The following is a 16,824-nucleotide window of genomic DNA, read 5'->3' as shown; positions in this document are numbered from 1 at the left end:
TTAAAAATTCTTTTAATTAACAATTCGTACAAACGAAAAAAAATTCGGTAAATTGGAAAATTTAAAAATTCGAATCACTTAAAATTCTGTTGAATTAGAATTCTGCTAAATTAATAATCTAATTAAAATTTTTTTGTAATATAAACAGTTTCAAATATTTCAGAATCGAACAAAGAGAAAATTGCAAAATTTTAATTAATAGATTTTTAAAAAAAAAATTCTTATTAAGTTGCATTTAAAATTTTTTTTTAAATTTCGATTTAATTTATTCTAATTAAAAATTTTTGCATTATTTTCAGTAGATATTAATCAAATTTTGGACAATAATATTAAGTTTTACAGATTTAATTATTTTTTTCTGAAATAGATAATTGAATTGCAAAAGATTTTAAATATGAAATAAATTTTCTGCAAAATTTAAATTGTTGTAGATTTTTTTTTCTTTTTATTTCTGTCAACAATTCAATTTTATGAGTTTTTATTTGAAACATTTAAAAATACAATTTAATTATTTGGAAAAAAAATGTCCATCTAATTTATTGAAAAATATTTTTAAAAAATATTTTAGAGAAATTTTAATTATGTAAAATTTAATTATTGCCTGAAATTTAACAAAATCTTTTTAAAATACAATTATTTTTTTTTTAAATTCAATTATTTAAAAAAAATTTTGTTAAATTTCATGCAATAATTAAATTTTACATAATTGAAATTTTTGTAAAATATTTTAAAAAATATTTTTCAATAAATTAGATGGAAATTTTTTTTTTCAAAATATATATAAATTTAAAGTGTTTTAAATTGAAATTTTTGAAAATAATTTAATTTCAAGTGTTTTTGAATGGAATTTTTTTTTTGGTAATTTTATTTGATGATTTTTTTTTCAATTTTAAACAATTATTGAATTTTTATCGAAATTTTTTAAATTAAAAAACAGTTTAGGATAATTTGAATTTTGTGGAGAATTTCATTAAAATTATTAAAAATAAAATTAATTTAGAGAAGAATTTTAGTTAAATATTTGTTAAATAATTGAAATAAATAAGATCTGTATTGTAAACTAAAAAAAAAAAAAAGAATTTTGTTTAAAAATATTCGTAAAAAAAGTAAAAAAAATTGAAAGTCACATGCTATCAAAATATGTCGAAAAAAGTCGGAAAAAGTTGTATAATGATTTATACTGTGATTATGCCTGTGATTTTTTCGGTTCAAAATCGTCTTAAAAAATAATTAAATTTAATAAAAAAATTCTTGAAAATGAAAATTTTAATTAATGATTTTTATGGGTCTAAAAATCGTCTAAAAAATAACTATATTTAATTAATTAATTATAAATAATAAATTAATAAATTAAAATAATTAAGAATTAATTAAATATTTATTTAATTAAATTTTTTGAAAATGAAATTTTCAACTAATAATTTTTAACGAAAATTCCCAATTAAAGTATACAAATAAATTAGAAACACAAAGAACTCACTTAAAAATATCAAAAAAAAAAAAAAAAAAAAAAAAAAAAAAATTAGTAATAAAATGAAAATAAACTTACCAATTTTATTCCAAGCAATAACGCGGAATGTATAATTAGCCCATGGACTCATTGGAACGCTAATAGTACGATCGGCAGCCGGAATAAAATCCCTCGAATTTTTCCAAACATCAGGTGTAAATGTTGTATTATATTGAACAATATAACCCAATATAGGCGCACGATTATCACCCAATGGTTTCCATGAGATTTCAGCGTCACGCGGATGACAACGTACATATTCCAATTTTGGTGGATTAGGCGCATCTTGAACAATTAATGTTGCTTTCGCATGTACCTCATCATATTCAGTTCTTGCCACACATGTATATTCACCCGTATCCAATTCAGATGTTTTCAATATTGATAATGATAAATCTGAACTCTGTACAAAACGTGGTTCACTTTCAAAATCTAATGGTTGTCCATTTCTCAGCCAATCAATTTGTAATGTTAAACTTGAATCAGTTACCGCATTACAACGAAATGTTGCCGTTGCACCGGCATAAACTTCATAATCAATTGGTACATCAGTTATTTTTGTATGCTCTTTAACTGTTAATATTCCTGATGCTTCAACTTTATCGAATTTATTTTCAGCATGACATGTATATTCACCGGCATCATTAAATGCAACATTTTCAATAACTAAATCGCCAGTTGATTCTATTTTATATTTACCACCAGTTAATTCTTGTCCATTTCGTATCCATTTTACTTCAGGTTTTGGTGCACCAAATACTTGACATGTCATTTTTGTTGTTTTACCATCGACAACAACTTCATCTGTTGGTGGATTACGAATTTCTGGCGCTAATGCAAGTACATTTACATAAACATCCTTGTAAACATAGCCAAGGGAATTTGTTGCATTACAACCATAATTACCCGTGTCTTTTTTAGTTAAACGTTCAATTATTATTTTATTTGGTAACACTCTTCTTCGTGGATTTAATTCAGCTTCTTCAATTGGCTTTCCATTGTAGATCCAATTTATTTGTGGTTTTGGAACGCCACTTGCTTCGCATCTGTTGGACAAAAAAAATTTTTTTTTTTTTAATAAGACAAACGGTGCGCCAAAAGGTGGTTTAAATAAAAATGAATTGGTCACTTAAAAATTTTTTTTGATTATGATTCTTAGATGAATAAAAAAACATTTCTCAATAGTTTTTAAAAAACAGTTTACGTGACCGATTTAAATAAAATTGAGCTTTTTTTTATATAAAAACAGTGTTTTATGGGGAATCAGAATTTATTTAATCTAATAAATACTGTAATAAATGATAAAATAATTACTTATTTTCAATTTTTGCATATAAATAATTATATTGCTGTAGTGTTTGTGTTCAATTTTAAAAAAATAAATTATAATGTTAAAAGAACGATTTTAAGAGTGATAAAATTTATTTAAGAGAGATCGAATGATCTCTGAAATTTTTTGGCAAGAAGAGACCTTTAATTTTATCGTTCTATAAAAACGGCACTAAACGTGAAAATGATAAACATTGATTTTAAAATACTTTCTTCTTGAAAGACGAACACTTTTTTACAAAAGCAACTAGAGATCCTTATCTTATATATAAATTTCCTAAATCCTAAAGATTATACGAATCCATATACAAAAACACGATTGCAAAACGAAAAGTAATATAATGAGGGGTTCATTACCTCCTGCCGCCGTCAGATGGCAGCAGCATGCAGGGCGCACAAACTCGCAGCTGTTATTAGATTACTTTTCTACTTTTTGTTTTGCAACCATATTTTTCTATGGATTCGTACAGTCTTTTGGATTTAGGAAATTTATAAAATGAGGATTTTGGCTGATTTTGTTAAAAGTGTTCGTGTGTTTCGAGAAAAAAAGTATTTTAAAATCAATACTATTTCACGTTCAGAGCGATAATTAAAGCTCTCTCTTCTTGTCAAAGAATTTCAGATACCGTTCGACACTCTTAATGCATAAATATAAAAACGAAACCAGAAAATAACTTTATTGTTAATAAATTTTTAAGAATTTTATTAGATATAATTATTTTTTAGACGAATTTTTATTTTTTTCAATTAACATTTGACAGAATTACTTTTTAAACAAATTTTTACTTAACATTATTTTTATATATCGAAATTTTATTTGGCAGAATTCTTAAAACGACGAATTTTTATTTGTCCGAAATTCCAAATGGCCGAACAAACAATTGACAGAAAGATTTTGGCGCGATTTTTAAAATCAACCAATCAAAAATTATCCATAAAATTGTGATTGGTTGATTTTAAAAATCGCGCCAAAATCGATTGTTTGTTCGGTCATTTGCAATTTCGGACAAATGAAAATTCGGCGTTTTTTAAGAATTTTGCAAAATAAAATTTCGGTGCCTAAGAATTCTGTTAATTAAAAATTCTTTAAAAAAAAAATTCTAACAAATGTTAATTTAAAAAATGAAAATTCGTGTAAAAAATAAATTATAGGTATGTAATGAAATTGTTGAAAATGAAAATTCTCACTAATAATTTTTATAGGATAATCATGAACTCCAAAAAAAGTGATATTTGAAGTAAAAATAGTTTTCTAAATATATGAGATTAAAGTGTAAATATTTTTTTTATCTAAAAACAATTGAAAGAAAAATTCTGAGGAATAAAATTAACATCATTTTTCTATGGATTATTTGAAAAAATCTATTGTTAAATCGTAAACTTGGAATCTAAAGCTTATATTAAAATATTTAGTATTTTAAAACAGATTTAATTAAAAATCTCAAAAAATTTAATTATTAGGTACTTCAAATCTTAACACGAACTCTTCAAAAATTTAATTATTTCTAAAATTTGCATCTAAAATTCTTTACTAAATTAATAATTTCAATCCAATTATTCAAAAATTCAATTAAATATTAAACATTTTTAAAATTAAAAATTCTCTAAAATTCAATTACTGTTTGAAAATTTGTTAATAATTTTTTAGCAATTCTAATTTATTTATTTATTTATTGAAAATATATGGGAAAAACAATTTACTAAAATTTTAATTCAAAATCTCGAAAAATTCAATTATTTCTATTTTTTAGAAATCTTAACTCGAACTCTTTCAAAATTCAATTATTTCCAAAATTTTTATCTAAAATTCTTTGCTAAATTAATAATTTCAATTCAATTATTCAAAAATTCAATTAAATAAAACATTTTTTAATTAAAAATTCTCTAAAATTCAAATAACTGTTTGAAACTTTGTTAATAATTTTCAGCAAAATTGTTATTAAAATTTTTGATTCAAATTTTTTATTGAAATAATTATGCCTAATAATTTATTTAATTAAAATCTTGGCATTTCAATTATTTAAAACATTTTTCAATTTAAAATAATCTAAAATTCAATTATTGTCTGAATTTCGGTTAAATTAGAGTTATTAAAAAAAAAAAAAAAAAAAAAACAATTCAGTAAAGAGAAATTTTGTAAAATAAAAATTCTGTAAAAAAAAAAAGATTTGTCAAATTAAAAATTCTATTGGGTAAAAAAATCGTTTAAAAAGAAATTACGTTAAATGCTATTTTGAAAAATGAAAATTCGTGTAAAAAATAATTATATAAAACAGTAATTCACGTGGCCAATAATAAATCATCAACTTGGCGAATGTTTAGAAATTTTTATTGTCGTTGTCGTTATTATTGTTAAATGAAAATTGGAGCAAATAAAAATTCTAAAAAATGAAAATTTAAAGAAAATAAAAATTCTCTGAGGGGAATTTTCGGTTATATAAAAATTATGTTTAAAAATTTTATTAAACTATATCTTTAATTAAATTAAAAATAATTGATTATATTAAATATATATGTTGTAATTTGTAATTTGTAATTTGTAATTTTTTAATTTATAATTAAAAATGGAAATTTTAATTAATATTTAATAATTTAAATAAATACCTTTTATTTTTAATAAAATAATAATATATAAATAAATTAAAAATTTTAAATTAATTTATTAATATTATTATATTATTTATTATTATTTATTATTATTATTTAATAATATTATTATATTATTAAATATTATTTAATTTTTATTAATTTCAATTTGGCTCAATGAAAATTATATCTAGTAAAATTCTATTAAATAAAAATTCTAATAATTGATTTTTAGAACTTATTTATGCGTTTCAAAAAAAATAAAAATTTGCTCAAATTTTTCAATACCAAAAATTTTCAAATCCATAACAAAATCTGTTAAAAAATTTGATTCTCAGAATTTCTTCTTCGAAATAAATACCATTTATTACTGTAATAAATCCTTGTTTTCATAAAATAATCAAAATTTTTCGAATATTAGCAAAAAAAAAAAAAATAATTAAAAATTCCAAATTACCTAAATTCAACAGTCTCTTCTTCGGCAGCGCTTTGAATTTCCGGCTCAACAGTAAAATAGGGCACAGATTGCACTTCAAGTTTCATTGAATGCGAAATAACACTGCCAACTCCATTTGACGCCTCGCACGTATAAATTCCCTCATCGTCAAAAATCACCGTTTTAATCACCAATGTTTTACCATAATTTTTATGCGTCACACGTTCACTTAATCCAATGCGCCTTCCATTTTTACTCCAAACAATTTCTGGCAATGGTGTACCACCAAAAATACAATAGAGCTCCAATTTACCACCACGAAATGCAACCTCATTTTTTCTACTCAAATATTGACTAACTGGTGCATATTTATTTTGTGTTGCCGACGCCGATGTACTTTTTACATGAAGAAGAACTTTATTTCCCAATTTATATTCATTACGTACTTCAGAATAAATTGCGCATGTATAATAAGAATTTTCACTTGCATCAAATTTTGTCACATTACTAAACCAAAGATTACCCTCGGGATCAATTGTCATACGTGTATTATTTATTGTATTTACAGTTGCACCGGTTGCATGTTGTATTAACCAAAAAACACTTGGTTTTGGCCAACCATCTGGTGGTTGACAAGTCAAATGAAATGGTTTACCCTCTTCGGCTTCTTTAGTTTGTCGACCTTGATCTTTAAATGCATTTAATTCAGTTTTACGTACAAATACTGAATTTGACGTTGCACGTCCCCATTCATTTTCAGCGAAACATTGATATTGTCCCATGTCTTCTTCGCGTGGCCTTGAAATTACAAGGGTTCCACGACCCGTTTGTTGGGAAATTCGATCGTCATAGGCGGGCCATTCGAACATTTTTCCATTTTTTATCCATTTGTATCTGTAATGAGAAAGAAAAATTGTTAATTAAAATTTAAATAAATTAAAAATCGAATCGTTTTTATTTTTTTTTCATTTTTATTTGTTTTTTTCTTTTTATTTATTTTTTTCTTTTCAATTTGTTCTATTCATAAAGTTGTCGCAAAACATAATCAAGTTTTATTGTCATCTTAGCCAGTCAATTTGACCTAGAGAGCTAAAATTTGGAACAAAATTGCATTTTTGCTATTTAATTAATGATAAATAAAAGTGAAGGAAATTAATTTAAATAACATTCTAAACCAAAAATCACACCCCCCCCCACCCTAATTTGCAAATATTCTACATTTGTTCCGTTTGACCTAGAGAGCCGAAATTTGGTAAAAAATTTCATTTTCACGATTTAATTACAGGTTAAAATTTTAATTTTGTTTTAATAAAAAAAAAAATTATTAAGTTACGACTAAAATTAAAAGAAATTAATTTAAATAGCGTTGTAAAAAAAAAAATTCACCTAATTTTACTAATAAATAATCGACATTTGTTTCGATTTTGACCTTCAGAGAGGAAATTTGGTACAAAATTGCATTTTTGCTATTTAATTAATGACAAAAATTCAATAAAAGTGGAGGAAATTAATTTGGTACAAAATTTAATTTTCACGATTTAGTTACAGATAAAATTTTCTATTTTGTTTTAATAAAAAAGAAAAAAAAATAATTATTAAGTTACGACTAAAATTAAAAGAAATTAATTTAAATAGCGTTATAAAAAAAAATTCACCTAATTTTACTAATAAATAATCGACATTTGTTTCAATTTTGACCTTGAGAGAGGAAATTTGGTAAAAAATTGCATTTTTCCATATTGATTATAGAAAAAAATATATCAAATTAAATTGAAAATTAATTTTAACGTTTCCAATCGAAATTATCTAAATTTACAAAAGATCGAATTTTTTTTTTTTTTTATTACCAATTTTTGTCCTACAGAACTGAAATTTGTGAACAAAATTATTTCTTTTTTTAATTTAAAAATCGTAATTTTAAAAGTAAATTCCAAATATTATTTTATTCTTATAAATAATCAAAAAAAAATTTTTTCTAATCTAAAAATAAAATAATTTCTAAATAAAATTAGAAAAAAAAATTTAAAAAATTAAAAAAAAATAAAAATAAAATTAAAAAAAAAAATAAATAAAAATTAATTAATTTTTATTACTGAATAATGAAAAATTAAAATAAAATAAATAAATATTGAAGAATAAATGAACTTCATTAATGTTTAATAAAAATGAATCGAGAACTCTAAATGAAAGTGAAACTTCATTAAACTTAGATTACTTTGGCTGAGGACTTGAAATTGAAAAATAACTTCCTGCCTAAAAATAGAGTTTGACAATTGAAACATTAAGTGAAGTTATCTTTAAAAAAGAATTAAATCGATTTAAATATTTAAAAATTTCGATTTTCTTTTCTTCTAAATGTTTTTTTTTCTTCGTTTTTTTTTCATATACCTATTTTTGAAAAAGGTGAAACAAAACCTAAAAGTTTCGAAATTTAAATAATTTCCACAAAAAAATAAAATAAAACAGAAAAATAATTTTATTTTTCAATTATATATTTTTTTAGGCCTCGGATCGACTTTAAGGCACAAAAAAAAGTCGTTTTACTCGACTTATATTCCAAAAAAGTATAAAGAAAAAAGTCGATTTTTTTATTTTAACAAAATTTAATTGATTTAATTTTATTAATTATGTAATGAGAATAATTAAAAAAAAGTATTATCAAGAAAATTTATTTCCAATATTTCAGAATCGAACTAATTGTAAGAAAAATTTTCCAAATTTTATTTAATTTGTACAAATTTCTAAAAAAAAAAATTCTTAAATTCCTTTTTTATAATTTTTTTCAAGTCTGATTTAAGTAATTTATTCGAATTAAAAATTTTTGTTATAGTTTTTAGTTTTGATGGTAAAAAAAAAATTTCCGGCAATACTTAATGCTTTTATAAATTTTTAAATAAAAACTTTTTTTTTTTTAATAATTTTGGAAGAGTTAAAGTTGAAATTTTTAGAAATAATTGAATTTAAATTTGTTCATTTTTCAGACAATAATTAAATTTTACAGTAACTAAAAATAATTTATTAAATAATTTTTAGATAACATTTTTTAAATGTAATTGAATTTTCAAAAATTTACAAATTTTTATTTTTGAAATTAATTAAACTTCAAGTGATTTTCAATTTAAATTTTTTGATAATTTCACTAAAAAATTTATTAGAAATTTCAAACAAAATTACAATAATTTGAAATTACGTGAAAAATAGTTTCAGATAGTTGAATTTTCGAAGAATATTATAAAAATAAAATAAAAAAAAAAGTTGATGAAGAATTTATTAGTAATCACATAAAAAAAAAAATGAAATTCAAAAGTTTTTAATTGAAAAATGCTTTTAGATAATTGAATTTTCAAATAATATTATAAAAATCATTAAAAATAATTGAAATTTTTGCAAATAATTAAATTTCAAGTGATTTTGAATTACAAATTTTTGGTAATTTTTTTGCTACTTCTTTTTAAAATTATAAACAATTATTAAATTTCATAAAAATTTGAATTGAAAAATAATTTAAAATAATTGAATTTCTAGAGGAGTTATAATTGAAATAATTAAATTTCAAAAAAAATTAAGATGGAAAAATTTTGAAATAATTAAATTTTAAAAGTTTTTAAATTGAAATTTTGGAAAATAATTGAATTTTAGTTGATTTTGAATTGAAATTTTTGAAAATAATTAAATTTTAGTTGATTTCAATTGAAAATTTTGGAAATAATTGAATTTAAGTTGATTTTAAATTAAAATTTTTAGAAATATAATTGAATTTTAAAAAATTTTAGATGGATAATTTAAAAAACTTTTAAATTGAAATTTTTGAAAATAATTGAATTTCAAAAGATTGTGTTAAATTTTAGACAATAATTAAATAATAAGAATTTTTTTTTAGTAATTTCTGTTGATGAAGAATTTATTAGAAATCACAGAAGAAAATTGAATTCCAAGAGTTTTTAATTTGAAAAATGCTTTCAAATAATTGAATTTTCCAAAATTATTTGAAAAATCATTAAAAATAATTGAAATTTTTGAAATACAAATTAAATTTCAAGTGATTTTGTATTAAAATTTTTTGGTAATTTTATTTGCTATTTTTTTTTTTAATTATAAACAATTATTAAATTTCATAAAAATTTGAATTGAAAAATAATTTAAAATAATTGAATTTCTGGAGAGTTAGAATTGAAATTATTAAATTTCAAAAAAATTTTAGATGGAAAAATTTTGAAATGAAATTTTTTGAAAATAATTGAATTTCAAAAGATTGTGTTAAATTTTAGACAATAATTAAATAATAAGAATTTTTTTTTAGTGATTTCTGTTGATGAAGAATTTATTAGAAATCACAGAAAAAAATTGAATTCCATTAGTTTTTAATTTGAAAAATGCTTTCAGATAATTGAATTTTCCAAAATTATTTAAAAAATCATTGAAAATAATTGAAATTTTTGAAATACAAGTAAAATTTCAAGTGACTTTAAATTAAACATTTTTTGCTAATTTTATTTTGCTAATTTTTTTCTATAAATTATAAACAATTATTAAATTTGATAAAAATTTTATATTGAAAAATAGTTTAAGATAATTGAATTTCATTAAAATTATTAAGAATAATTAATTTAGTAAAGAATTTTAATTAAAAATTTGTTAAATAATTGAAATAAAGAAGATCTGTATTGTATACTAAAAATCGTATTTTGTTTTTGTTTTTTTTTTTTTAATGTAAAAAAAGAGTCGAAAAAAGTCGCATTTTATTAAAATATCTCGAAAAAAGTCGGATAATCCGAGGCCTTTTTTTTTATTTCAATCTTCCGGAAACGAATAAATAAATAAAAAAAAAAAAAAAAAAAAAAAATTGAAAATCGTCTCTCCTCAAAAATCACGATTAATTCAATTATTATTTATTGCGGAGGATAAATAAAGAGCAAGGTTACATATGTACTTCCGTATGTGTGTATATAATCTCGACAAATCGTAATAAATTAGATAAATAAAAATCAAATTACAAACGCGCGGGGGAAAAGTTAATTTTTCTGAATGAGAAAAAAAATTGGTCAGTTGAGAGAATATAATGATGATAATATATAAAAAAAAAATTTTTTTTTTTAATCCTAATGAATGCGTCTCGCGAGAGAAAACCCACAAAAAGATACAATGCGGGAGATAATAAATTCTTTTCCTCATATTATTAAGTATTTCTTTTCTTTTTTTTTTGTTTAATTTCTTTTTTTTTCGTTTTCATTATGGTGCGGGTTTGTAAGACGCGATAATCAGAGACCACTCCCCACATTCAATGTGACTGTACACACTTTCTTTGTAGTTGTACATATATGTACAAATACATATATATAATATATGTAACTCAATACTGTCTAAGGTTCCATGAGGTCATCCAAGTAATTAAGATCAGTTACTCTGACTTCCCTCTCTCCATACAAGTTTGACCCAAACCACTCTCTCGCGACAAGTGAGTAAGACGACACTTTATGAATGGAACTTGTATATTATATTTTAAATGCCCATCGCTATGGAATTTTCACGGTATTTCTCAATTGTCTTCGGAGACTGTTGGATTAATTTCAATAAATAAATTGTATAATAATTTTTTTTTTCTTAACTCATTAAATTTCCCTCTTTTATCAAGAAAAAAAAAAGTCGAAAAAAATAATAATATTAATTAATAAAACGCAAATCGAATAAAATATTTTGGTAAAAGAATTTTTTTTTTAAATTTTCGTTTCTATTTTTATTTTTATTTCCATTTTTTTTTTATCTATATATTTTTATTTATTTATTTTTATTTATTTATTTTTATTTTTTTATTTACATTTTTATTTATATTTTTAAAAAAATTTTATCTATATTTTATATTTCTTTTAGTCCTACGAATAATTAAACTAATTTACAGGTCTCGGATCGATTTAAAGGCACAAAAAAAGTCGATTTATATTCCAAAAAGAGTCGTTTTTTTTTTTATTTTAACAAAAAAAATTTTAGATTTTTTAAATAATAATAATAATTTTGAAAAGGGTTAAAGTTGAAATTTTAACAAATAACTGAAATTTCAAAAGTTAATTTTCAGACAATAATTAAATTTTACAGAACTAAAAATAATTTATCAAATAGTTTTAGATAAAAATTTTTAAAAGTAAATGAATTTTCAAAGATGATTAATTTTGAATTGAAATTCTTGAGAATAATATTGAATTTTAGTTGATTTTTAATTGAAAATTTTAATAATAATTAATGTTGAATTGAAATTTTGGAAAATAATTGAATTTTAGTTGATTTTAAATTGAAAATTTGGAAAATAATTGAATTTTAAATGATTTTGAATTGAAAATTATGAAAATAACTGATTTTTAAAAGATTTTGAATTGAAATTTTGGAAATAATTGAAGAATTTATCAGTAATTACAAAAATTGAACTTAAAAATCTTGCAAATTGCAAAATGATTTTAGATAATTGAATTTTCGAAGAATATTATAAAAATAGTTTAAAATAACTGAATTTCAGGAGGATTTTTGAAAATAATTAAATTTTAGAAGCTTTTAAATTCAAATTTTTGAATATCAATTAAATTTCAATTGAAATTTTGGATAATAATTGAATTTTAATTGATTTTTAATTGAAAATTTTAATAATAATTAATTTTGAATTGAAATTTTTGAGAATAATTGAATTTTAGTTGATTTTAAATTGAAAATTTGGAAAATAATTGAATTTTGAATGATTTTGAATTGAAAATTATGAAAATAATTAAATTTTAGTTGATTTTAAATTGAAATTTTTGAAAATAACTGAATTTTGAAAAGATTTTGAATTGATTTGTGATTTTGAATTAAAAAGTTTTGGTAATTTTATTTGTTTTTCTTTTTAAATTTTAAACAATTGTTAAATTTTATAAAATAATTTAATTGAAAAATAATTTGAAATAATTGAATTTGTGATGAATTTCATTAAAATTTTTTAAAAATAATTAATGCATTTTATACTTAAAAAAACGTATTTTATTTAAAAAAATTTTTTTAAAAATGTAAAAAAAGTCGAAAAAGTCGCATTTTATTGAAATAAGTCGAGAAAAGTCGTATTTTTGAAAAAAAGTCGAAAATAATCGAAAAAGTCGTATAATCCGAGGCCTGAATTTACATATTATTTTTGAAAGAAAATTAAATGAAATTTCTGTTAAAATTCTTATAAAATGAATTATAAAGCATATTTCATTTTCCGATAAAATTATTGAAATTTTTTACCAGAATCATTTGTTCGAAAAATAAAATTAGTTTCATTTTTTTTTTTACGAAAAATTCAATTTTTTATTTATTTATTTTTTTTTTTGAAATCACTATTAAAAATAGAATTTTCAAAAATTATAAACGATTATAAATATTAAAAAAAAAAAGATTAAAAGGAAAATTATAGTGAAAAAAGTGACTGAAATTAGAATTTTGAAATCAAATTTAGAATTGAACATACGAATAAAATTACAATAAATTAGAATTACAAAATTAAAAATGAAATAATGTTATTTTATTAATTAATTACAAAATTTAATTAGCATCGAATAAGAATAAATTTACAATATTAAAAGCAAATAAATTAAAAATAAAAAGTTAATTGAGAATTAAAATAAATAAAAATTTTAAAAAATTGCAGAATCAAAAAAAATTTTATTTATTAAAATAGAAAATGAATAAAAAACTAAATAATTTCAATTAAAGTATTAAATATAGTAAATAATAATATAATTATAATCGAAAACGAATATTTTGATAAAATAATAAAAAAAAATATATTTTATCAAATATAAAACTTACAATCAATTAGAATTACAAAAATTTTAAATAATTATTATTTTTTTCATCTTTATAAATTTAATTAAAAAGCAATAGGAATAAATTTACAATACTAAATGTGAATAAATTGAAAATAAAAAATTAATTAAAAATTAAAATAAACGAGAATGTAAGAAAACAAAATTATCAAAAAATTAAATAAAAAAAAATTTGAATTATTAGAATAAAGAATAAAAATTTCAATTATTATTAAATAGTAAATAATATTATATATAAATAGTCGAAAATTAATATTTTGTAGTAAAAATTTCAATTGGAATAATTTATCTTTTTTTTTTTTTAAATCGTAATTTTCAATTATTTTTTCCATTAAATTATATATTAATATTAATAAATAAAATAAATTCAATTACCTTGGTGCAGGTTCACCTTCGGCCTCGCATTCGATTAAAAAGGGTTTTTCATTTTCATTTTTGTTGACTTGAGCCACTTGAAAGAGTAATTCGCCCGTGGGTGGTTGTTTTGTTATAAGTGGAGGTGATTGTACTAAAAAAAAATAAAATTCATCACTGACAAGATTTTCAAGACTTCTTTATTCAAAAAAAAAAAAAAAAAAAAAAAAAAGAAATGAAATAACATTTCTAAGAAACAATTGTGTTCTATTTTTTTTTTTGTATCGTCTTGTGAAAAGGGAAATGTCTGTTAAAAATTTCTAAATGCAAAATCATTCTCTATAAAATAAAGCGGAAGAAAAAACCAAAACGCAAACAATTTTTCGCAACAAAAATTTTTATATTAAAATGAAAAATAGTTTTAAATAAAAATATTTCACTTCAATATATTTTAATATTAATTAATAATAATTATTCATTATTAATTTAATAATTATTAGAATTATAAAAATTAATTACTAGAATAATTAATTATTGAAATTAATTAAAATAAATAAATTTAATAAAAATATTATTTAATAATTATTATTTTCCAAATAAAATAATTTTATAATAAAAATTAAAATATTTTTATAATTATTATTTTAAATAAAAAAAAAAAGTAACAATTTCAACTTAAATCGAAAAATTGTTCACGTACGAAATTTTTGCGCTAAAAAAAAACACTTTTTATTTGTTTATCAAACAAAACGTTCCATTTGATAGATCGAGTTTATCTCGATTTGAAGGGAGTTTGTTGTTTTTAAAGTATCTTTGTGTGTGTGTGTATGTAAGAGAGAATATGAAAGACATCGAAAAGAAACTAAAAATTATGTTCTCTAAAAGAAAAGCACACACATACATTCATTGTTTGTGTATTTACATAAAAATAGAGGAAAAATCTATATTATAACAAATATAGGTAGATGAAAACTATACACAACGTATATGGTATTTATGGTGATTTATAATGATTTTTAATTAAAATTTGAAAAAAAAAATTAATTAATTAAGAAAAAATGGGTCGGGGACGAGAAAATCTAACGAAGAAAAAAAAATATGGAATGAATAGCATGATTCAATCCAAAGCAAGGGAATAATGACGATCTGAAAAATTTTTCCTTCCGCAGAATATTTTCAATTTTTTTTTTTTTTAAATTTATGTTCCAAATAAAATAATAATAAATTAATTTTTCCAAATTTGAAAAAAAAATAATAATAATAAAAGATAATTTTACCGTCACAGAAAAATGATTTTTAAATATTTAAAAAAAACATTAAAATTCAATTATAAATTAAATTATTACAAATTATCTAAATTTTCCTTCCTAAGTAGTTTTAATTTAAAAAATTTTCTAATTACATATTTTTTTTTTTTTAAGAAAATTCAAAATAAAAAATGTTTACCAATAAATTATTATAATAATTAAAAAAAATAAATTATTGAAAGAACAGTTTTTATTATTTTTCATCTGTTACGTCCGGACGTGTCGGTTCGACCTTTGTTTATATTAAAATTTGAGAAAAGGAAACCAATGATGATATATAATTATTTATAATGATTATATATAAGCATGTGTGACAATGTTGATTGTGTGAGCTCACCGTATGTATGAATAAACTAACAAATTGTTTAATATAAGTTATATGTTAATAGTTAATTGTCTTCATTTTATATTTTACCAATATTTTAATAATAATTCCATGTTTCTCCTAATATAATGATATTTTAGCATTGTATGTGTACAAATTCAACAAATTTCAACAAATTCTAAATCATAAAAATAACCCTAAACTTAAAATCCTTGAAGAAGATTATTAAGAATTTGGGAATTTACGTATTATAAACTTATTATTCCAAGAGACGATTTAGAGAATGGACCATCTTGTCACTTCTTTTGAATTGGAGCCTTCTTAAGCTGGGTCCTCGTTTATTTTTCATTTATCAATTTTCCATCTACTAGAGTTTATTGCGGTAAACTCTATCATAAAAAAAAGGTGCACTCGAAACTCTAAAAAAAAATAACAAGACCGAGGTCTGTAACGCAGATGCTCGGTAATAAACTTAGACCCACAGTAATGAGTCATTTTGGGACCTAAACCCCACCCTCTGCATGATTTTTCTCCTCTTTTCCATTGCTAATTGCGATTGGAGGAAATTCTTTTTTGGAAGGGAGAAAATTACAAGGTAGGGATATGATTTTGGCAAATTTCAATCCTTGAGGCCCTCGAGTGTCACCTTAAGTCAGTATCTTTTTAAAACTCATAAGAGTAGTTAAAATAACGAGGTCTCTGTTTACGGGCCCCTTTTCAAGTTCTTGCTGGACTTTGTCCACCTTTTAAGAACCCCTGAAGTGCTCGTGGTCGGTCCTCTTTGTGTCTTCTTGATTTTTGCCCGTGATCTAAATAGTTCCGGTAGTTTAATTAAAATTAAAATAAATAAAACCCATAATCTTCTTCAAGGATATCGACGTCTATTGCTGTACTCATGGTATAGTAAGTAAAAATCTTAACTATTTTCAATGTTTTATTCGGAGAAATAGAGTTGTTTTAAATAAAGGCAGAATTTAAAATTTAATTGTTTTATTCCACGGTGTGGGTTGGTACTCCCTTTGAAAGAGTAAGGATCCACAGAGATATTAAGTAAAATATCCTCTTAAAGTTAAATAAATTAAAATTCTTGAACGTCAACTTCCGTGACGTAACAGAATTTTTGGTGTCAGAAGTGGGATGTCTACTCGTAACCT

At 21.0% G+C, this 16,824-nt stretch overlaps 1 protein-coding gene across 3 annotated transcripts in view; it reads right to left on the bottom strand.

Moving 5' to 3' along the window:
• The window catches only part of LOC127281105 (neuroglian), a 42,333-nt gene that overhangs the window by 13,853 nt on the left and 11,656 nt on the right, over positions 1–16,824 (bottom strand). For all 3 annotated transcript variants that reach the window (XM_051304611.1, XM_051304609.1, XM_051304612.1), the window contains 3 exons: positions 14,060–14,192; positions 5,883–6,755; positions 1,550–2,556 (listed from right to left, as the gene is read on the bottom strand). In XM_051304611.1, coding sequence (XP_051160568.1) covers positions 1,550–2,556; positions 5,883–6,755; positions 14,060–14,192 — 2,013 coding nt within the window. The remainder of the gene's footprint in view (positions 1–1,549; positions 2,557–5,882; positions 6,756–14,059; positions 14,193–16,824) is intronic.

Source organism: Leptopilina boulardi, unplaced genomic scaffold, assembly GCF_019393585.1.
Source record: "Leptopilina boulardi isolate dan_hultmark-lab unplaced genomic scaffold, ZJU_Lbou_2.1 LbouV2_266, whole genome shotgun sequence".
Taxonomy (NCBI): Eukaryota; Metazoa; Arthropoda; class Insecta; order Hymenoptera; family Figitidae; genus Leptopilina; species Leptopilina boulardi.
The sequence above is the reverse complement of the archived record's forward strand: the minus strand, read 5'-3'. Positions and strand labels throughout refer to the sequence as shown.